At 45.4% G+C, this 20765-nt stretch overlaps 4 protein-coding genes across 7 annotated transcripts in view; all 4 read right to left on the bottom strand.

Annotated features, from left to right (window-relative positions):
- Positions 1-33: 33 nt before the first annotated feature.
- Positions 34-4149, bottom strand: thoc6 (THO complex 6). Of its 2 annotated transcripts, XM_027015687.2 has the most exons (13): positions 4041-4149; positions 3673-3764; positions 3158-3222; positions 2879-2982; positions 2652-2689; positions 2508-2556; positions 2238-2309; positions 2016-2118; positions 1679-1728; positions 1519-1581; positions 1142-1252; positions 685-813; positions 34-525 (listed from the first exon to the last, which is right to left on the bottom strand). In XM_027015687.2, exons 1-13 carry the CDS (start codon positions 4053-4055, stop codon positions 445-447), a joined length of 972 nt encoding a protein of 323 aa, XP_026871488.2. In that variant the 5' UTR covers positions 4056-4149; the 3' UTR covers positions 34-444. The 2 variants fall into 2 exon arrangements, with proteins under 2 accessions (XP_026871488.2, XP_035385014.1); XM_035529121.1 differs by lacking the exon at positions 1519-1581.
- A 209-nt stretch (positions 4150-4358) lies between these two features.
- On the bottom strand, positions 4359-13375 carry srrm2 (serine/arginine repetitive matrix 2). Of its 2 annotated transcripts, none has more exons than XM_027015655.2 (14): positions 12920-13375; positions 11336-11590; positions 11085-11180; positions 10788-11006; positions 10346-10429; positions 10172-10237; positions 9925-9954; positions 9721-9837; positions 9434-9572; positions 7158-9289; positions 6206-6940; positions 5996-6079; positions 5799-5909; positions 4359-4905 (listed from the first exon to the last, which is right to left on the bottom strand). In XM_027015655.2, exons 2-14 carry the CDS (start codon positions 11581-11583, stop codon positions 4863-4865), a joined length of 4104 nt encoding a protein of 1367 aa, XP_026871456.2. In that variant the 5' UTR covers positions 11584-11590; positions 12920-13375; the 3' UTR covers positions 4359-4862. The 2 variants fall into 2 exon arrangements, with proteins under 2 accessions (XP_026871456.2, XP_026871457.2); XM_027015656.2 differs by having other exon boundaries at positions 9721-9834.
- A 23-nt stretch (positions 13376-13398) lies between these two features.
- On the bottom strand, positions 13399-18571 carry mmp25a (matrix metallopeptidase 25a). 2 transcript variants are annotated; one of them, XM_027015658.2, is made up of 10 exons: positions 18399-18571; positions 16467-16599; positions 15674-15833; positions 15240-15532; positions 14922-15101; positions 14738-14834; positions 14546-14628; positions 14205-14354; positions 13807-14085; positions 13399-13683 (listed from the first exon to the last, which is right to left on the bottom strand). In XM_027015658.2, exons 2-10 carry the CDS (start codon positions 16504-16506, stop codon positions 13418-13420), a joined length of 1548 nt encoding a protein of 515 aa, XP_026871459.2. In that variant the 5' UTR covers positions 16507-16599; positions 18399-18571; the 3' UTR covers positions 13399-13417. The 2 variants fall into 2 exon arrangements, with proteins under 2 accessions (XP_026871459.2, XP_026871458.2); XM_027015657.2 differs by lacking the exon at positions 18399-18571 and adding an exon at positions 17217-18376.
- A 1788-nt stretch (positions 18572-20359) lies between these two features.
- The window catches only part of unc119.2 (unc-119 lipid binding chaperone B homolog 2), a 3126-nt gene continuing 2720 nt past the window's right edge, over positions 20360-20765 (bottom strand). The window contains exon 5 of the mRNA XM_027015706.2: positions 20360-20558. Within this exon, the coding sequence (XP_026871507.2) occupies positions 20410-20558 (149 nt within the window). The 3' untranslated portion in view covers positions 20360-20409. The remainder of the gene's footprint in view (positions 20559-20765) is intronic.

The raw sequence follows: 20765 nt of genomic DNA, 5'->3' as shown, positions 1-20765 counted from the left end.
CCTCCAAAGGGAGAAAAAAAAAGAACAAAAACGTGTTAAATGTTTTTTTATTATAAAAATAAAATTTACATTTCATCTATGAAAGGACAGGTGTATACTTGCATTTCTGCACACAAGAGGATCTTCCTCTTAAGAAGAACTAAAATGATGAGAAATGCACAAAAGTCATCTGCATTGGTCTGGTTTTCTAATCCAAAATCTTTTATTTGTTTTTCTTTTTTTAAAAAAAATCCAAAATGGGTTTTAGATCTTCGGGACCTTGGATAACGATTAGATTACAAATTAGAATTAACATTAGGGACAAAGTAGTGGTTTGGGTTCAGATCAGGGTCAGGATTAGACCTATGTTTAGTGTCACTAACATAGGTCAACATTTGGTCCTCACAAGGAAAGGTAAAGGTACTATTACAAGCGAGTGTGTGTGTGTGTGGGGGGGTGTTGGTGTCAGAAAGACAGAGAGAAGGCTCTGTAGGAGAAGTTGGTGAAAACATCGATCTGGTCACTACTGCCTGCAGTTGTCATTACCTGCAAAATAAATGTTAAAGTGAGAAACATCCCACACTAAACGATTTATTAACAATTACTGACAAGAGTCTGAACTGCAGTATCAAGCACTAAAGAGAGTTGAACCAACACAGGGATTAGGTGAAGACTGGCTTGTTTCGTGATGCTGGGACCACTCACCCTGTGTTCATTGCTGTTGAGGTTCAGGGTAAGCGTGTTGAGTGAGGGGGAACTGGACGGGATCTGAGCCTTTACGGTGCCTCCCGGAACACAGTGGGACACGTACGGCCCCTCGCCTACTGTCAGGATCTCCCAGACGCAGAACACAGAGGAAGACAAAGATAAGCTGCCCATGTTGCTGGTGCTCTCATCACCTTTGTTTTCATGTTAGAAACTATAGAAACTAGAACTCAGTCAAGAGCTTGGTGAAAGAAAACACTTTTACTATTGTAGAAGCTGTGGAAGTGCCACCATCAGTCACAATGGTTTATTTTTAAATAATTCTCCATAGTGGCAACACACCCAAATAAGAACTTTTTCTTTAAAAAAAAAACAAAAAACCTGTATGTTGATGTGTGTGTATGATTTGATTACTCAGGACCTCAGGATACAATCATCACACAAGGACAGGCCTTACCAGGTCCTGGTAGAAGACAGCCTCTCTCTGGCAGCCAGCTAGAGAGAAGACGGAGGTAGGAGACATGGAGCGCAGGTGCCAGAGAGAGAGAGCCGGGCCTCCTCCACAGAGCTAAAGAAGAAAGACAAAAGAGGGCACGTGCCATCACCAGCATTCCATCTGTGACCCGAGCGCTTACGGAGGACATTCCTGAAAGTAAGTGGCCTATGAAGGCCTCCTCGTTGTGAGTGATGCAGTCATCTTACACAATGCAAAAAACAGCCAGACAAGTCTAAACCTCTCTACAGGCACTGAAAGCACGCATGAAAGTCTGTCAAATGCAAACAATAGAGACAACTGTCTTCACTGTCCAACCAAACTGGACACTTCCTGCTTACCATCCAATCAGAGTCTGTCGTAAGGCAGCCAATCCACTTCCCAAACTGGGGGCGGGTGCATTCCTAGCCCACCAGATGGAGAGGAAGGAGAAAGCCATGAAGCGCCGTTCTTACAGCTGTGTCTAATATACTGCATGTGTCTGCTTATCAATGCTCTCACCTCATACTTAAATACCTCAATACAGTGCACCGTTTGGCCTGTCCGAGCGTCTGTGGAAGGGCAGATTGTGTCAGTCAGCATACAGATAATATCTACTATGCTATTTCTGGATTTTTGGCAGACTGGATTTTGAGCTGTTTTCCCTCCCCCACACTATAGATACTGATCCTGAGATTCAGTAAAAAGGCTAAGTTTAAAGAAAACATGTAAAGAAATGTTTAATTGCTACACAAAAATAAGCAATTAGCAGCCCTCAATCACCCATCACTAGTTACACCTAAATATGTCACAGACACAAGTAATGACTTCTGGAGACACTGGTGTGCTATTAACTCACCCCATATCCTGACCGCCCCATCCTCTCCACCTGAGAGAAGCTCCCCCTCTCTCTCCCTGAAAGACAGGCAGTGGATGTAGTCTTTGTGGCCCTGCAGTACAGACTATAGACAGAGGACAGAGGAAAAGATGTGAGCAGCAACACACTCAGCATAGCTGGTGCTGTATGACACTTTAACAACACCCTGTAGTTAATATGTGGGAATATTTGCTCTGCTCCAACCTTGAAGGTCCCGGTTTCCATATCCATGATGTGAATGTTATTGTCACCCCCGCCAACTATCAAGCTGTTGTCCTGCAAGACAATGAAGGTGTCAGAGCCACAGATGGCCGGCACGTATGGGTGAGCACGATGCCAACCGACTCAAAACAAATCCTCAAATATGACAACTAATAAAACTAACATGCTGGTTTTTATTTTTTTTACTAGGGAAAAAATACATAATATTTTTAAACATAATACAATGAGCATCAATCACATTAATGGCCTTACTTTTGAATTGACAATCATAGCATTGATCTCTGGAATCTCAAGGCTGGTTCTAGAACAAAAAACATTTCAGACACATTTAAGACAGAAGCAAAAGATCAGAGTGATGTAAAGCTCTCTGCACCAAAGATTTGACCAGTGACTTACTTATAATTGGGTCTCCTTGTCCATAAAGCTTTGGTGCTCTGTGGAGTTTATAACAAAGACAGACACAAATAACACAAAACAGTTAACCAAATCACTTTTATGTACCTCTGGTGGGAACTAAATTAAGAAATTCTACACATATTGCTCAAAACTGGCCAGGAAAAGAGCTGTCATAATAAGAGTCCTATCCCAGTCACAGACAGCTGGTTGACGATTTCATTACTTACCCTCTTGGTGAGCTCAGCCCAGCTCCATGCACTGATTTCACCGTTGCCCGCACTCAGGAGATGCGTGTCTGTGGAGATCAGGGAGAACACAGGGCCCTCATGGGCTGGAAGGACAAAAGGACACAATGTTTGGACAGAGAGACAGACAGAGATCAGCCATTACACACACCATTAATCCAACAGGACCTGAACTGTGCCTGCCAGGCAGTGAGAGCTGGACAAAAGTAAAGCTTTGAGATGTAAAGGCAGGGCTACTTTTAAAATGAAGAAGGTACCAACCAGCAAACGTGAGAATGGGTTTCTGACTCATGCCTGTTGCGTCTGGGCTCAGAGCAGCGGACAGGCTGTGCGGAAACAGGGCAACAGTCCAGAACGCTCAAAAACAGTGAAGGCATCAATAAAGTGTGTGTGTACTACACAGGACACAATACGTCACGAGGCAGTTAGAGCAAACACACCTGCTAGATGAAGCTTTCAAAAAAGTTAAACGACAGAACTCAAGATGAGATGAGAACTCCTCAATATGGCAAATAGGGGTTGTAAGCAAACTGGACGAATGTTTGCAAAAGTGGCCATAGCGTCATGTTTTGAGTTAGACTCTCCAGAAGTGCATTAACAACATGGCAAATCTATCTCGGCACTTTAAAGAAAAGAAAAAAAAAACGTGTTCACAGTTTATTAAATACTGATGGACTACCGAGCGTTCAGTATCTGAACGCTCTGAAACATAGATCTAATGAATTTAATGCACACCGGTGAACTGTAAGGTTTTGATGCAGTGGCATCTTTCTCACCTGAACACAGCGATCTCTCCGTAGTTATTACCAGCTGCCAAAAAACGACCGCAGGGGGAGAACGTCTGCGAGAACACGGACATGTGGAGAAGCTGGGGAGAGATGCGCAAGCCGTAAACGAAACGAACAAGAAGCGACTTCTACAACTAATCAAGGACAACGATGATTTTACGTTTTTTCTTGTATTTCTTAATAAAGGACTAGATATGCTAGCGCTATGTGATAGTATCAAAGTTAGCCTGCTAACGTTCACTATACCAGCGATCACTAGTTAGCTTAGCGTTGACAATATTGGCGCTTTTGTCTTCAGAGGGTACCTACAAACTCCTGCCTTCGGCCTTCCAAGGAAAACAGCATACAATATTTACCTCAACTGGGCCCATTTTTTGTTTGTTTACTTTAGCAGAAATCAATATTTCGAGCAGTCGGCTCACTAAATGTTCGTTCACCGCTTCGTGCCTAGGAAAACTTCGTTCAAACACGGGCGCACTAATATGACGTAGTATGGACGTAGTATTTAATAGGCGCTTCGCACGTTAACAGGAAACTAACGATAACATTAATATTCTAATTATTAGTATATAGATTAACGGGCAAGAAGCAGAACCGCACTGAGCACAATACATAAACCACAAGACGTCGATTTGTTAAAGCATAAGACTTTAAAAAATAAAAACAGACACAAATGAAGATACAACCGCTTTTATTATTATTCATTGGGTTTTTTCCACAAAGAGAAACAAAAGTTTTGATTCTAATCACATACATGAAAGCAGGACACTGTCCGTTCAGCAATAACAATTTCATTACAAGTTTTATCTACATTCAGAAGTGGGTAGAGAGAAGTACGGGACTCTTTTGGTATGGATATGTACTGGTGTTTACATAAACCGTGTGGGAGGATCCGTTGGCACAGAACAATAAGTGATGAGCATTTCTTCTCTCCTTACAACTGAATTACATCATAATAAAAGTGAAAATAAACAAAAGATCCCCATTGGTAAATCCTAGTACCAAAAAAAAAAAAAAAAAGAGGCTAAATTTCACTCCAGATCAAAACGTGTCTTCATGAGAGGCGCTGGCTGCATCCGATTCACGCACCAGCAGAGTTCAGACTGTACACTCTAGGTGGGGTACTGGAAAGCATCCAAGGGGACAGAGCCAAGAGGAGGAGGTACAGTTAAACGCAGTCATTTACTCCGTCTGCTACGTGGAGATCTGCTTCTGGACCTCCTGAGAGAGGGAGGAAGGGGAAAAAAATCATTAAAGGCAATGAACTGCATAAATGCATGCTTTGGATAAATGAGACTTCAAACAGGAATATTTACGAGATCCCTGACAGTATTTCTTTCCCCCTTACTCTGAGCAATATAAACACACACATACTTTAACTTGAAAATCATCAAAACTGTATTGCAACCCTCCCACTGCCCCCAACACTCTCAGGTCAGAAATAAAAAGTCATATCATCAACAAATATATATCACTTAAAGAAAAATAAAGAAATAAAACCTAGATAATATATAGCCAGTGTGTCACCACATTGCCTCTCAAAAATTCCCTCCATTTACGCCTATAGACATCCAATTTTCCAGATTGCAAGAAAAGGTTTCATATGCCTCTACTTTACCAATTTCTGCATTCCATTCTTGAAAATTCCTGGCAGTATTGTTCGTTCAATAATATTAATACTTTTTTAATGCAAACATTCACTGCTGTTAACTGACCTGTATCTCAAAACATACACCAATGACTGACCCCTCCTGGCCATATCAAAGCTAAAATTGGCCAAGATTAAAAACAAGCTTTTTTTTTTTTTTTTTTTTAAATTAAATATCTATCTAAACTATTATACCAAGCCAAAAATAACTGACAACAGGTCTAGATTTTGTGATACATTTTACACAGTTATACATGTACTGTGATTGGCCAGTCTCTCTCTCTCCCTGTGGTATTTAAAATAGTTTTTAAATATAATCTGCATTAAAAAAAAAAAAAAACGTAACAGCATTTTCTGTTTTGCCATCACCCACAAATAAACATAGATGTCCATACTCACACCCTCACACCCTCACACGCACACACACTCTTGACACGCGCTGTTTTAAAGCAGCTTTTCAGTGCACCTTGGCTCAGGAGGAGAGCGGGCAGTCTTGCGCAGCCGAGCAGGGGGAGAGTAGCTGAGGGATCTGGAGTCCCTCAGAGAGTCTGCAGGCACCCTCGTCCTGCGGGGAGGGCTGAGAGCCACGAGAGAAAGACCAACAATGCTAATCTGCAGAAACACAGCCATGTCCAGAGTGATGTGATACATCAGGAAATGTACCTTTTCTTTTTTGCTTCCTTGTCACTGGCTGATGAGGATGAGGAAGATGAGGAAGACCGTTGAGCTGCAACTGCTTTGCCAGGCCTGGAATACAAAGGGGAGAGAGGGGTAAAAAAAAAATTTTTTTTAAAAATGCACACAAAATTAGCCCCAGCTAATCCAGAACTTCAGTCCAGCAGCTGAACCCCTCCATTAGATATCACTACTTACCCCTTCCCCTTCTCTGCCTCAGAGTCAGAGCTATCCGATGACGAGGATGACGATGAGGAAGAGGAGGATGACGAAGAACTAGAGCTGCTCCTACTGTTCTTCCGTTGCCCTATGACATCCTTCTCGGGTCCTCCATTCACTGCATCCTCCGCTCTGGTTGAGCGTTCTTGGTTTTGAGCTGGGTGATGCTCCGCTGGTGACTGGCCCCGTGATCTTCCCCTGGATGGCTCCCTTGTTTCTGATTGGCTGACAGCTGGTGATCTGGAACGGTGAGGAGGTTCCTTTGAGCGGGATCTATGGCCAGACCGGTTAGGTGGGCCACGTGTGTCTCGTGAGGGTGGAGGGGTGGGGGAACGAGACTTTAACTTCTCAGGTTCTCTGTTTCTGTCCCTGTTATCGCTTGCTTTTCGGTCCTTCTGGGAATCAAGCTTTATCCCTTTCTCTGCATTCACCTTCCTCTGAGGAGAGGGTGAGGATGAGGAGGATGAACTTGAGGAGGAGGATGATGTAGAGGAAGAGGAGGGAGAGCGGCATGGAGGTGGTCTTGCATTCTTCTCCCTTTCTTTCTCCCGCTCTTTCTCCCGTTCGCGCTCTCTCTCTTGCTCACGATTCCTCTCTTTTTCTCTTTCCTTCTCTCGCTCCCTCTGCCTCTCTCTCTCCCGCTCTCTCTCCCGCTCTCTGGACAGAGACCGGCTACTTCTGCGCCGGTAGGCAGGAGAAGGAGAACGACGTGACCTGGATGAGAAGCGGTAAAAAGCACTTTAAGGCAACATAAAGCACATATTGCATCCCAGCTGTGCTTTCCTTTCAGTAATTATACACTATCAGAAAACTTCACTAAAAAAAAGAAAAAAAGAAAAAAAAAAGGCAATTTTGTCTAGATTCACTGAAATATGTAACCAAGGTTAAGCTTGAGAGAAACAAAAATAAAAGCATGAATGCCATGTCTCACCTGTAGAGGGGGCTGCGTCTACGTGGCGTTCGTGACCTGCTACTCCTCGTTCGCCTCTCTCGGGAGCGATCTCTGTCTCCTGCCCTCCCTCTGTCTCGCTCCCTCTCCCTGAGACGCTCCCTTTCCCGGTCCCGGTTCCTGTCTCGGTCGCGGTTCCTGTCCCGGCTGCGGTCTCGGTCGCGGTTCCTGTCCCGGCTGCGGTCTCGGTCCCTGTCCCTGTCCCTGTCCCGTTCCCGGCTGCGGTCTCGGTCCCTGTCCCTGTCCCGGCTGCGGTCTCGGTCCCTGTCCCGTTCCCGGTCCCTGTCCCTGTGTGAGGTAGGGGGGCTCCGTGCTGGGGAGGCTCTCCTGGTTGCTCGCCTTGGGCTGGGGGAGCGGGCAGGATCTAGGTACTGCCGAGGTGGAGTGCGTCGTGCTGGAGACCGGGAGCGAGACGAAGGCCGTTTGCTCTGTGACCCCTCCTTCCGTCCTCTGCCTTTCGGTGAGAGGGGTGGTGACCCCCGTTTTCTCTCATTTGGTCTGCTCCTCTCCCTGCTGAGTGAGGCGCGGTCTGCTTCACGCTCGAGCTCTGAGGGGGAGTATCTTTCTCTGGGCCTTCCAGGATCTTTGCTGTGGGTCCTGCCCTCATCCTGGGGGCTGTACCTCCTCCCTCCCATCTCTCGCCCCCTGTCCTTCTGAGGGGACGGAGGAGGGCTGGAGATTTCTGTGGGAGTGTACCTCTCTTTCCCACGATCCCTTTCCCTCTCCAAGTGGCTCTCCCTCTGGGCCGCTCTCTGTGGAGGTGTTGATGGCGTCAGCCTCCTGTCTCTGGTCGTCTCCCGGCCTCCCTTGTCCCTCTCCTCGTCCCTGATTTGTGGAGCATGGACGGGTTGAGCTGGTGTAGAGACAGCGCTCCTCCTCTCTGCGGGGGAGGTCTTCTCCCTCTCCGTTTCCACTTCCCTTCCTCCTTTCTCCTCTCTCTGAGCCACAGCCTGAGCCATCAGAGCGTGAGGCACCAGCTTACCAAAACCGCTGTTCCCATCGGTGGCTGCCTTCTCCTTCTTTTCATCGTCCGAGGATGAGGAGGATGAGGAGGAGGACGATGACGAGGAGGAAGAGGAGGAGGAAGAGGAGGAGGAAGAGGAGCTGTCACTGTCACTATCGCTGCTGCTGCTGCTGTCACTGCTGCCACTGCTGCCGCTGCTGCTGCTGGCAGCTTTGGTCTTGCTTTTCTTCACCTCCTCCTCTTTTTTGTCTTGTCGTTTGCCAGGTTTCATCTGTTCCTTGTCTCTCTCCTCCTCCTGCAGGCTCTGGTCCCGCGCTCTTCCCAGCCTCTCCTCCCCATCCCTCACCCCCTTGTCGTTTCTCTCCACTGGGACCTTGTCACGCTCGGTCCTCCTGTCTATTTCTCCGTCCCTCCCCAACGGTCTCTCCTCCGAGTGCTTCCCGTTTGAAGGCTGCCTGCCCGAGCCAGACGCCTCTTCCCTCCCCGAGTCTCGTTCTTTCCTCCTCTTGTCCTCTCGTCGGCGTGCCTCCTCCCTCTCCCTCTGCTCCTCTCGGTCCCTGTTGCGCTCTGTTTCTTTCTGCTTGGGCCTTGAGGGCGGCGAGCACCGTGCGGGGGACGCAGAGTCACTAGTTCCGGCTCCTTCCCTCTCCCTGACTTTATCACTCCCTCTTCCCCGGTCGTCTTTCCGACTAGTGGGGACCCCTCCCCTGTCCCTCTGCCTGTCCCTGTCTCGCCCTCCGTCCCTGGCCCTGTCCAAATGTGCGGTCGGTGAAGGCCTTTTCTCCTTCTCGCTGCTCCGTCCTCTCCAAGCTCTGTCTTTCTGTGGTGACGGCGATGATGAGGAGTCGTGTCGTCTTTGCTGCCGGTCCGTCTTCCTCCTCTCCTCCTCACGCTCCTTCTCTGTGCTCCTCTGCTTCCCTTCCTTCTGCTGTCTGGGAGAAGGAGAGTGAGAGGAGGAGTCATGCCTTCTCCTGGGAGGTGCCTTCTCTTGCTCCTCGCTCCGTGGCCTCCTGTCCCTCTGCTGTTTCGGGGGTGGAGACGGAGACAAGGAGTCATGCCGTCCTCTCGCGGCTTTTTCTTTTTCTCTCTCCCTTTCCTTCTCCCTGTCTCGCTTATTTCGTTCAAGGGACCTGGAATGTCTCGGAGACCTCTGAAAAACAAACAGAGGGAAAATATTAACAAAACAAAGGAGATTCTCCTTTAATGAAGAGCCTTGCTGACTTATTGACTGCCACAGAAGCATGGCAGTCACGAGTCCCATCTCCCATACTGGCGGTGGCATTAGAGTACTTACCTCTCTACCTTCCCTCCTGTCTGGGCTCTCGTCGTGTCGGCCATGACCCCTGCGACCTGGTGACCTGCCCTTCCGGCTCTCCTCTGGCCTAGTCACTGGCCGATTCTGTTGCCTCTCCTTGGGTGGAGCAGGAGAGTCACTGAAGACAAAGCAAAGTAAAACTCTTATGCTGGGAGAACTGACACCAGATCTTTCTTTGATTACGCCGTGCAGCACTATCAGATAATCTGACGTACAATCACATGACAATCCAACCTTTTATGGCCGATGGCATTTGGCCTCAATACCTGTGAGCGGAGCTGGATGATGCACTGCGTTTCTTTCGGCTCTTTGTGAGGGGCGGGGTATCATTTCTGCTACTCTTCCTCTTCCTCTTCGACACCTGTCTGTCCTCAGATGAACTGCTAACAAAAATAGAGCACCAGAGTTTAATTAACACTTACAACACTCAGTGAAATCGACCAACTCTGGTTTTAGTAGCTATAACTTACCTCACTTTGTCACTCTCCACCAGTTCCTCCCTAAAAATAAAAATACACATTAGTTAAGTCATTCTAAATTTCTTTGGCATCATCATGACGACTATGAGGATGAATAAAAAAACAAACAAAAAAAAACACACAAAAAAAAACAGGATCACTATACTTTCACAAAAACGGCCAAGAAGTCAACAGCATCAACATCACGTTAGATTTATATTGAGGATCAACCATGTACAAATGTTTATAACGGATATACCTTTTCTTCTTCTTCTTCTTGCTCTTCTTCTTTTCCCGTCGAGGCGAAGGAGAAGGACTTTCAGAACTAAAAGGGAAAGAGAAAGAAGCTGGAATCAGAATGGGATCACAACACAAGGCCTGGAACCACACAATCATTCCAGTCCAGTGCTTGATTCAGGCTACACGCAATCACCTCTCTCTGCTTTTGCCTTTCTTTCTTTTCTTCTTTCGGCTCTGTTTTCGAGTTGATGAGTCGGACTCCTCGGACTCTTCTAACCTATAAATGAAAATGAGAAGGAATAGGTTAATACGTTTTGCAGAATCTAAAAACAGCTGTAACATACAGCTATACATACCACCTGCTCTCACACTAACTGAGCCAAAAAGCTAAAAACAAAACAACCCCAGCAACAAAAACACAAATGGGACTCAAACAGTGCAGAGTCAAGGTGCCCCCTTCAAACACCATATGTAAAGAAAATTCAACTGAGGCAGAAAACTCACTTTCAAATAAACAGAATTTGTTTTAAGCATCATTACAAATTACAAACCAAACAGCTGTGATGCCTCAGACACACTGTACGGTGAAAGGTGACCTTGGCTTGCGCCACTACACACGACTCTGCGCCACTCACTGGTATCTCTGCTGCTGCTGCTGCTGCTGTTGCTGCTGCTGCTGCTGCTGCTGCTTCTCCCGTTCCAGCTTCTCCTGCTCCCGCTTTTCCTTCTCACGCTCTTTGCGATCCGGGTGGAACGAGGAGCCGTCCACGTAGTCGGCATCGATGCCGAAGGCGGCTCTTAGCCGGTCGTTCTTCTGCTGGTTGGCGGCAGCGAGGGCGTGGGTCTCTGTCACGCTGGAGGGTGTGAGAATGGGTGTTAGTGGGAGCAATGGGTGTTTCTCAGACACAAGTGTCAGAGCGAGCAGCGCTCACGTGGGTTTCTCTGTGGGAGGGGGAGGGGGCTCCTGCTTCTCCTGCAGCATCATACGGAAACTGTTCACCTTCTCATCAATCTCTTCTGCAGAGTAGCTGCCAAAGACAAAACAGTCATCAGTACCACATGCTCAGGGCTGTCATCGGTACTATTGCAGAAGTACTAACAGGAGTAATTCAGATGGTATGGACAGACTTCATAAAGCACTTTTACAATGGCCATCAACATAAAACAACATCAAAACCCTCACCCTTGCTCCTCCATCATGTCCTGCAGTTCGGCGCATTTGACCTCCAGCTGCCTCTTCCTTTGGTGCTCCAGGATGTCAGCGTTGGGCTGCCTGTTGAGCTGGCTCTCCAGACGCTCCCGGTCCTTCTCGTCCTTCAGCCCGCCGCGCTCATCTCTGTTACGTTTGGCTCGCACGCTCGACAGGTTCCGCTGTACGTAGCCATTGGTGCCGCTGCCCCGTGGCGTGGTCAGCCCGATGCCGTTATACATCGCAGCTCTGGGCACAACAGAGGTGAAGGGTAAGAAACACGCAGGGTTAGACGGAAGACTGTAAACAAATGTCAAGCACAGGCAGGTAAGTGGGGTGGAGCTGTACCGCAAATAAGTTCATTCTCACCATTAATTGCTTATGCATTGAAATAAGACACCATGGTTATATTTTGCTCAGCTTTTTCATAGACTCAATATATGGACTTTTTTCTGAGCAATCAGTTTCAGAATGCAAATTGGGTAGGGGTTACAATAGTTCGCTTACTGTGAACCAATGCTTTTCAACCAATTCCTCGGGACAAACCAGACGGTCCACATTTTGTTCTGAACTATACAGTAGCCATATAGCAGGTGTACATTGCTATAAACATGCTAAGATACAGAAAAAAATGTAGATCGTCTGGGGAGGCCGAGGATCGGTGTGAAAACGCTACTAAACTAGTTTGTGTGTACTAGCTATCTAGTTTTCAACAGGTGTGGCAGCACACACGCAGCTAATCCCGATTAGTAACTACTCAAGACAATAAGAGGTGTAATACGAAATCATGCTGAACAAAATTACTCAGCTCGGTATGAATAAGCTTGGAATTCAGATGCAGCTAGCTAGGTTAGCCAACTAATCCTGATCAATTAATAACGATTTAACGAAACTAACTAAGCTAGCTATACAGCCAGCTACCTACCGTTACTCAACGAAGTGAACACATTTACGAACTGTTGTTAGCGATATCCAGCCCTAGCCAAGTATGAATAAGGCCGTTCTGGACTGGCGTTTTCCCCGCATTTCCTCCCTACTTTGTACTCGACTAGCTACAGCCCGGGTTGATCGGCTAGGTGGCGTGCAGAGCCTAAACCACCAGCATGGCATTGTTAGCCGGCTTGTGACCCACTAGCCAGCAAAACATCTCGATGATAAAAACACTTTACGTTGACGTATGCTTAGATATCGATATGCACTCAATCACATCGGACATATATAAGCTGTAGAGTTTCCCAAGGTGTCGTGTTAAGCCATGGTGGGAACTCCGGCCCGGAATCACCACGATAGGGCCCGCACGCTCAAGCAAGCTGAGCCGAGATAGCGTAGCTCATTTCACAAGCGTCCATCGTTTTTTTTATCAAGGGAAAATGAAGCTTTTTTTGTTTAATCGATTTTTTATTTTGTTGCGCTAATAAATGACGTTCATACATTTAGTCGCAGAATAAATATCTTACAAAACGACCGAACTCTTAACGCCAGAGGCCATGTTTCTATAGCTCGCGAGCTAGCTATCCTAGCTAAGCGTATTGATGTTAGCTACCGTTAGCTAACTAGCTAACGGCGCAAACTACGTACCTCTCTGTTCCCCGTAAAGGGAGCGAACAAAATGAACTCTTCACAGACAACCGCCAAGAAATTTAGACAAAATGAATGAAAAATAACCAACGACCAAGCCAACAACCTTGTTAAACAAAACGAGGTGCGTAACGTTGGCCAGAATGAACAAGTATCGCTCACTAAACGTCACAGCTCACATCACGCGATACTTGGTACCAGTAGGTTATGAACCACTCTCAAAGAACAAGTGGCTTATTCTTCCGGACGTCTTGTACATTGCTGACAAAAATGTCTAATGCAGAGCACAGGAACACAGCATAATTACGTTTGTTTAAAACTCTAAAATATTATCTGTTTGCTTAATATTTAATTTACTGTTTCCCAGTGTAAAGGTAAGAGCAGAACTAAGATATAATGCACTTCCAATGTACACTACACTACACTATTAGTCTCATTCAACCAAGAAAAAGACACAAACAAACCAAACCTATCTTGATTGCAGTGAATTGCAGTACATCATACGATGGCAATAACGTGAACAAAGGTAATGTAGATGGAGGAAATAATGGACCAAAGTGACACTTGGACCAAGGCTGCTGTGCTTGTGTTAAAGCCACATTCTTCCTCTCTGTATTGCGGCATCGTCGGTCTGTAGGTGGGAGCCAGGAAATCATCACACTGCAGCCAATCAGCTGCAATGGAGTTTGGTGAAAGTGTGTCTTCCTCCAGTCTACCTTTCTTTAAAGTCCAGTAATTCATGCCCTTGAAAAAATAAGTATTCCCTAGAAGAAAGTTAGTTCACATTTAGTCTGATTTGAGATAAGGACAACACATTGAATTTCCATGTTGGGTAAGGGAAGGCAGTGTCGCATATGTTTAGACTGTGTTTAAAATCCGATGCTTACCATCTTGCATGCCAATGACATCATCAGGGTCAGAGGGCACACCCCAGATGGAGGTGGGTTTGGGGTAGCCTGCCTCGGGTTGCCAGTGGGTCTTTGCCTCGTCAAACCTCCAGTACTCCCTGCCACTGAACACATAGGTTCTCCCATTATGTGGCCACACAAATACAGCATCAACTCTTCCCAGAACCTCTCCTGCAGAATTCCACAGTCCCCACTTTGTCAGCGGTTGAGGATACCCAGGAAGGGATGTTGTGTCTTTGAAAACCCAGTACTGGTTACCTAGAAAAAACAAATGTGAGCACCCGGGTCTGGTGTGTGTAATAATGCAGCTAAAGAAGTAGTAAAGTAATGTAGTAAAGAAGTAATGCAGCTTTTGTGTAAAATCCCTGTGGTCTCACCAATAAAGAAGACAATATGACCGTCGTTCCTCTCATATACGGCATCGATTCGGTCGGTTTCTGGAGGAAGACCGATCCAGAAGCTGTGGATCAGGGCTGCCGCAAAAGAGGACAGAGAGCCTGAGTGGTGCATTCTCCAGAAGTACTGGCCTGAAAAAGGAAGGAAAGAGATGGACAGGCAGACAGGTAAAGAAAGAGGGAGAGCGAGAGTCGAGGGAAATGGAAAGAATGAGAGAGAGAGAGAAACAAGTTTTCAACAAAAGTGTAAGCCACTGTGTAGACGACTAACACATGCAAAAAAACAATAACTCTGCACCATTTTGTTACACTAAAGTTCTTACGCCGGAAGAAGAAGATTTCTCCTCTGATGTTTGCAATAGCATCATAACCCCCCCGACAACGATCCAAAACAGCGGGGTCTGGACTGAAATAAGAATGGAATAAGCATGCAGGAGAATGAATAGCATCCATCATTGGTTTGGCTTTCACCATACATCATCATTATCATCATCATCATCAACATCACCACGTACTGAGATGTAGCCAGTGAGTGTGGAGCACTCGGCAGTTGGGGCAGACTGGGTGTAGGTGGAGCGACAAAGGAAGGTGGATTCAGGTCCCGTCTCAACCCTGCAGCGAACATCAACATGATGAGGTTGTATTTCAGAACTTATGTTCCCACTGAAATTACGTGTGTGTGTGTTTTATGGTCTGCACCATAAAGTGCCTGTATGCCCAGTCTGTCCTCAACAGGGAGCGTGTAGGTGGGAATGTCTCCCACGGCTCCTTGGTAGTAGGGCTTCATGATAGAGTGTTTGGAGGAGGAGTGGGCGAGGCCAAGGGCGTGACCAAACTCGTGCATGGCCACCGTGAACAGGTCCACGCTGCTGCTGTCAGCTGAGGACGGAATGCACAACGCCACAATGTCACCACCTGAAGTTCTTTGGAATAAGCATTCTTACTGAGAGAGCGAGGGCACGGCAAGGTATTGATGTGCATCCTTTGCAGTTTATGTGAGCAAATGTGTTGCAGGACCTCCATAGCTCCAGTTCTCCTCGTCGTCAAAGTGTGTGTCTCCTAATTCCGGGAAGAATGCGTGTGCCAGCGTGCCCCCCTTGCCGTCAAAGGGATAGCCATCGTCATGGTACCTGCTGGTGAAGCTTACTTTAATGTCTGCGTTCTTGGGCAGGGCATAAGTGGAGGGGCGGAGCAAGCTGAAGAGGAGGGGCGTGGTATCACTCCATACTCTAAGAGCATGAGTGAGGATGAGTTCTACCAGGGCTGGCTGCAGATCGGGAGACACAGAGGCAGAGGGAAACCTCTCCACACTGCAGGAGGGGAAAGTCAGAGAGATCTGGAGGTTATGACAGGCAAAACAGAAAAAATAGCTTGTTGCATATGTTTTAGATTTGTTCAATAAAATGTGCATTTGTTACTACTATAACATTAGTGGCAGAGATAGCCCTCACCTCCAGGTGATATGTGTCTTATTCCAGTTCAGCCCTGAGAGATTGTATCTCATCTCTCTCGTTTCCCTCCTCTTCCTCCCATTCTTTAGATGGAACTCAGATCCGAGGATGTCCGGGAGGGAACAGCGCGGGACTGACATTAGAGTCAGAGTGGCACCATCTGAAAGGTGAGGAGAAATAGATTCACAAGGAGAAAGGAACAAAGGATAAGAAAGAATGAGGGATTTGTGGTGGTCTGTCATGTGATGGTAGGAAAAGAGGAGCAATTAGAGCAAAGGAGAAAGAGAAAGAATGAATTATGAGGAGAGTGAGTATTGTGGATGAGGAGAGTCTGAGTATTGTGGATGAGGAGAGTCTGAGTATTGTGGATGAGGAGAGTCTATTCTGGATGAGGAGAGTCTGAGTATTGTGGATGAGGAGAGTGAGTATTGTGGATGAGGAGAGTGAGTATTGTGGATGAGGAGAGTCTGAGTATTGTGGATGAGGAGAGTCTGTATTGTGGATGAGGAGAGTCTGAGTATTGTGGATGAGGAGAGTCTGAGTATTGTGGATGAGGAGAGTCTGAGTATTGTGGATGAGGAGAGTCTGTATTGTGGATGGGGAGAGTCTGTATTGTGGATGAGGAGAGTCTGAGTATTGTGGATGAGGAGAGTCTGTGTATTCTGGATGAGGAGAGTGAGTATTGTGAATGAGGAGAGTCTGTGTATTGTGGATGAGGAGAGTGTGTGTATTGTGGATGAGAAGAGTCTGAGTATTGTGGCTGAGGAGAGTCTGTGTATTGTGGATGAAGCACCCAGTCTGCCAGTCTCCTTGATCCCAGCAAAGCTTTGCATCTCACATATAGCCCTCTCAACAGCTTCCTTCGTATGGAGACGCCCCAGCGGAGAGTCTGAAGGTGGCAAGTAGCCATAACGTATCAACCAGTCCTACAGAGGTAGATGATGTTAAAAATGAAAGAACACACACACACACACACACGACATCACATACATGCCTAATTTTTTAAAGATTCCATTCTATTCAGTTCCACTCGATTACATCTGTATCCTAAAGAGCAAGCCTCCCAGTGTGAACGTGTGAACGTGCGCTGTATTGGTTAAACAGAGATACACAGATCCACAATATATATCCACGATATATCCACTGATGATTATATTACACATATAGTATATTAAAGATTAGAAGGCAACGCAGATACACTAAGAGGCACATCATGGGCACACTGAATGAGGTTGGTTAGGAACCATGAGATTTATTTGGCGAGGAATATGCAATTGACCATACAGTGTCCAGGAATTGTTAGGAAGACAAGTGCATGAGGTGAGTTTTTTTATAACTCTCTCTGTGTGTGTGTGTGTGTATTTGTGTGTGTTAAAATAAATAAATAAATAAATATATATATATATATATATATATATAAAGGGACCAACTACTTAATTCACTTTCAATGGCCTATCTGAGACTCAAATTGGATAATTGCATATGAAATCTGATTCGGTAGAATGCAGAAGAACTCATCGAGGTGGGTTTTTTATTTACTTACCACTCCATGTGCATACGGGTTCGGTATCGGAGCGGAACGAGCGTCAGTGAGGACGGCAAAAGTGAAGAGCGCAACTCCGATCATCATTGATGAAAGGTGAAATAAATATTAGACTATTTCTCAATGATATCACAAATACCGAATTACATTCCCACTCAGTTAAACAGACTCAGAAGTTGAAAGATGATCAACAACAGTACAGCTGTCCTGCAGTCTCAAAATCCGTTAACGTCGAACGCACAAACGCGCATCGCCAAATCACAGATCAAAGTCACTTTCTCATATTACTATAGGCTAATAATAGTCCACCATTCCAAGTTATCTCTCTTTTCATGAGTCTTTCAGTAAGTCTTGATCGGTACAATTATCTCACTGGATCAGCCTCTGAGATTTCCTCTCTCCCCCGCTGGACGGAGCGCTACATATTGCATTTGGAGAGGAGGGGTAGTGGGACCGAGAGACGTTATGTTTAGAGGAAACCTAGTTGCTGTTTAACACTCGTGTAAACAAGATGTAGCTAAAGCGAACATGAGGAGAAACAACGGTCTAGAAAATATTAGAAGATTCCCCCCACACATACACACAAGCTCCCTGCAACACCCACCCACATACACACACACACACACACACGCACGCACACACACGCACGCACACACACGCACACACACACACACACACACACACTGTTCATAAGTCACTATTCTCTTCACTTGAAAGCATCCATTAACAGCCCTCTCATTCATGAAAATGATTCGTATCTGTGTGTTATCTAATAAGTGGGGCAAAAATGCAGTGGAAGACAGATTAATGGAACAAAACGCTTTTGTGAAGAGCAGGAGGACAACATGTTTTAAAAGCCGTTTGCTTCTTTTTTTCTGAAACAGTGGAGAGAGCCTAACAGGAAAGCCACCCCGGTGTGAGGAAAGAGGATTGCGACAAGAATAGCAAGAGGATGTTATGATCCTAGGTTGTAGGTGATATAAAGTAGCTAGAGAAGATGGGAAGCGCTAAGATACAAAACAACTAACACACACGCACGCACACACACACACACACACACACACTCCCCACTGGAACTAATGGATCATTTGACAAAAAAAAAAACTAATCAAATATGCCTCGAAAACACATAACTTAGTGTAACTACACAACACCAAGACGTCGAGATCATCAGTAAAGTACCTGATAAGACTTTTGTTTTGTGAATTAGATTCCATTATGTCTTTTTTTCTCCAGCCCAGCGCTGTGGAACTCATGAAGCTGCAGGGTGTGCTGTTTTCTTTAACACACGTAAATAAATAAACCGACGAACAGCGCAGGAACTAAAGCAGGACACATTCAGTCAACATGAACAACTGCATGAACTTTGCAGCCTCTTTTTCTCCGCGTGCTGCTCCACCGTTTCTTGCGGACAAACACTGCCCGCTGCAGGACGTCACAGCGTGATACAATCCATTCATTTTGATTGCCATTTGTAGGTATAAAGCTATGCAATGGAATTTAAAGCATGTGCCGAGTCCACGATTAAGAATTTAGAGCAGAGACAGTTTAACACTAAGAGACAGAATAAATGAAGAATTAAATAGAGGACAAAGATTTAAATAAACTGAGAAACCATCAGAATACCATGCAGATGATCTGTAAAGCCCCTTTAGGAAGGGTGTGCCTTATACAATACTAAAAGATAAATGTGCAATATAGAATCAGGATATACATTTCATACTTAAATTATGATAGCTCCTTAACATAAATGAGAGTTATTACAAAAACCTGTAAAGTGTGTCAAATGCAAAGTTTTAAGTGTGTTCTTGTTACTTTGTATGTAAGGGGTCATAATCAATTAAAACTGTATATATTTAATTATAACCAACATTATAATATTACAACATTATAATGAATAGCTCACTGGAATATTTTCCCATATATACATCTCTGGAAAAACTCCACGTGTATGTCAGCCATTCCAGTTCCTGTGTGTTGAATTCTGACACAGACAGGCCTCCTTCTACTTACTGAGGTTCAGATTAGGTGATCGCATGAACCCAGTCTTATTTAACCTGCGATGTGTGACTGGTGGAGAACAGGCGAAGACGCAACCTGTGATTCAAAATGATCACTATTCTACCAAATATTGACGTGTTGTTTGGAAACGAATATGTACTTTTCTATGCGTTATTTAATTCCAGAAAACATTGCATCTTTAGGTTGCTTTGAACCGCTGTCATTTTCTGTAAACGCTCTAAATATTTTTATTTTGAATTTGGGAGAAATGTCAGTAATTTATGGGATAAAAGGTGTAAATAAAACAATTATAATGTTCAATTAAATAAAATACTTATAAATTGTGAAACCGGAGAAACTGATTATTTTGCAGTGGTCAATTAATTTTATCTCCATATATACAGGACCAACAGCCAGGCCAGCAGCAGCAGCTCAGAAACACCCCCACACTGGCGTGACTGAGGCAAATGAACTTTATTCACACGTATGCTGACCCAAAAAAATGTAGACAAAATAGAGGCTTCAGTTTTTAAAGCATTCCAGTCTATTAACGAGGCATGTTTGTCTTAAACAGTGACAGAGAGGTCGAGGCAAATCCCTGGGCACAGTTCTTCTTTAAAAATGCCATCTAAGATTTTTACAAACCCACTGCGCATGGATAAAAATGTTCCCAAATAAAATGTTAGATTTCATTACCATGTCTAAATAGTTGATGAGCTGGCTCAGGTGTGTTAAGGAAACAGGAAGAGCTCTTAGTCCTGGGGTTAGGCTGCTTTCAAACCCAGCTGAAACACAGCTTGGTCTAGTTTCCTCTTTTTCACAGATGCTTATACACTCAAAGGAAATGTGGAAACAACAACAGAATGACTCGTGTCATTCACACAGAGATGATTTTTTTGATCTTTCTATAGAATATATGACATCATTACACACGCCCAGCACAAAGGGCTGAACAGTGTGTCTCAGAGACATGAGCTCCTGGAGTTCTATGACCTTATGGCCTGGTAGGAACTAGTCTAGCACTGGCCTGCTGTCTTATGCTGCATCGCTCTGTCTCTCTCTCTCTCTCTCTCTCTCTCTCTCTCTCTCTCTCTCTCTCTCTCTCACACACACACACACACACACACACACACACACACACACACACACACACACACACACACACACACACACAGTGATCCTCCTGTTCCTTTCACATTGCCATGTGAGGGGGAGTGAGTTCAGTCTTGTCCATTCCCTCGCTGAATGAGTACTCTGCCTTGTGGTGCATGATCAGTTTATTATTAACAAAGTAGAAACTGTCTGAGCACGTCTCAAAGGGGTGGGCAATCATCTCCTCAACTAGGACAGAAAAAATAGCAGACACTGTCAGTTTTCTCTAGAAGCTATCTTTGTGTTCAGTGTGTATGTGTGTGTGTGTGTGTGTGTGTGTGCGCACATGCGTGTGTGTGTGTGTGTGCGTGCATGAGTGTGTGTGTGTATGCGTGTGTGTGTGTGTGTGTGTGTGTGAGTGTGTGTGTGTGTGTGTGTGTGTGTGTGTGTGCGCGT

Source organism: Electrophorus electricus, chromosome 1, assembly GCF_013358815.1.
Source record: "Electrophorus electricus isolate fEleEle1 chromosome 1, fEleEle1.pri, whole genome shotgun sequence".
Lineage (NCBI taxonomy): Eukaryota > Metazoa > Chordata > Actinopteri > Gymnotiformes > Gymnotidae > Electrophorus > Electrophorus electricus.
Note: the sequence above shows the minus strand (reverse complement) of the source record. Positions and strands in the feature narration are given on the sequence as shown.

Excerpts from the sequence above, each read along its gene's own strand:
- mmp25a (XM_027015657.2), bottom strand. The coding sequence starts at position 17,303 with ATGATGATCGGAGTTGCGCTCTTCACTTTTGCCGTCCTCACTGACGCT. Across the intron at positions 14,629-14,737 it reads CACTCACTGGCTACATCTCA|TCCAGACCCCGCTGTTTTGG; the intron begins GTACGTGGTGAT and ends TTCTTATTTCAG. Across the intron at positions 14,086-14,204 it reads TCATATTGTCTTCTTTATTG|GTAACCAGTACTGGGTTTTC; the intron begins GTGAGACCACAG and ends TGTTTTTTCTAG.
- srrm2 (XM_027015655.2), bottom strand. The coding sequence starts at position 11,583 with ATGTATAACGGCATCGGGCTGACCACGCCACGGGGCAGCGGCACCAAT. Across the intron at positions 11,007-11,084 it reads CCTCCCACAGAGAAACCCAC|CGTGACAGAGACCCACGCCC; the intron begins GTGAGCGCTGCT and ends CACACCCTCCAG. Across the intron at positions 6,941-7,157 it reads AGACGCAGCCCCCTCTACAG|GTCACGTCGTTCTCCTTCTC; the intron begins GTGAGACATGGC and ends CTTCTCATCCAG.
- thoc6 (XM_027015687.2), bottom strand. Across the intron at positions 2,983-3,157 it reads ACCCATTCTCACGTTTGCTG|CCCATGAGGGCCCTGTGTTC; the intron begins GTTGGTACCTTC and ends TTGTCCTTCCAG. Across the intron at positions 814-1,141 it reads CTGTCTTCTACCAGGACCTG|ATCCTGACAGTAGGCGAGGG; the intron begins GTAAGGCCTGTC and ends TGCGTCTGGGAG.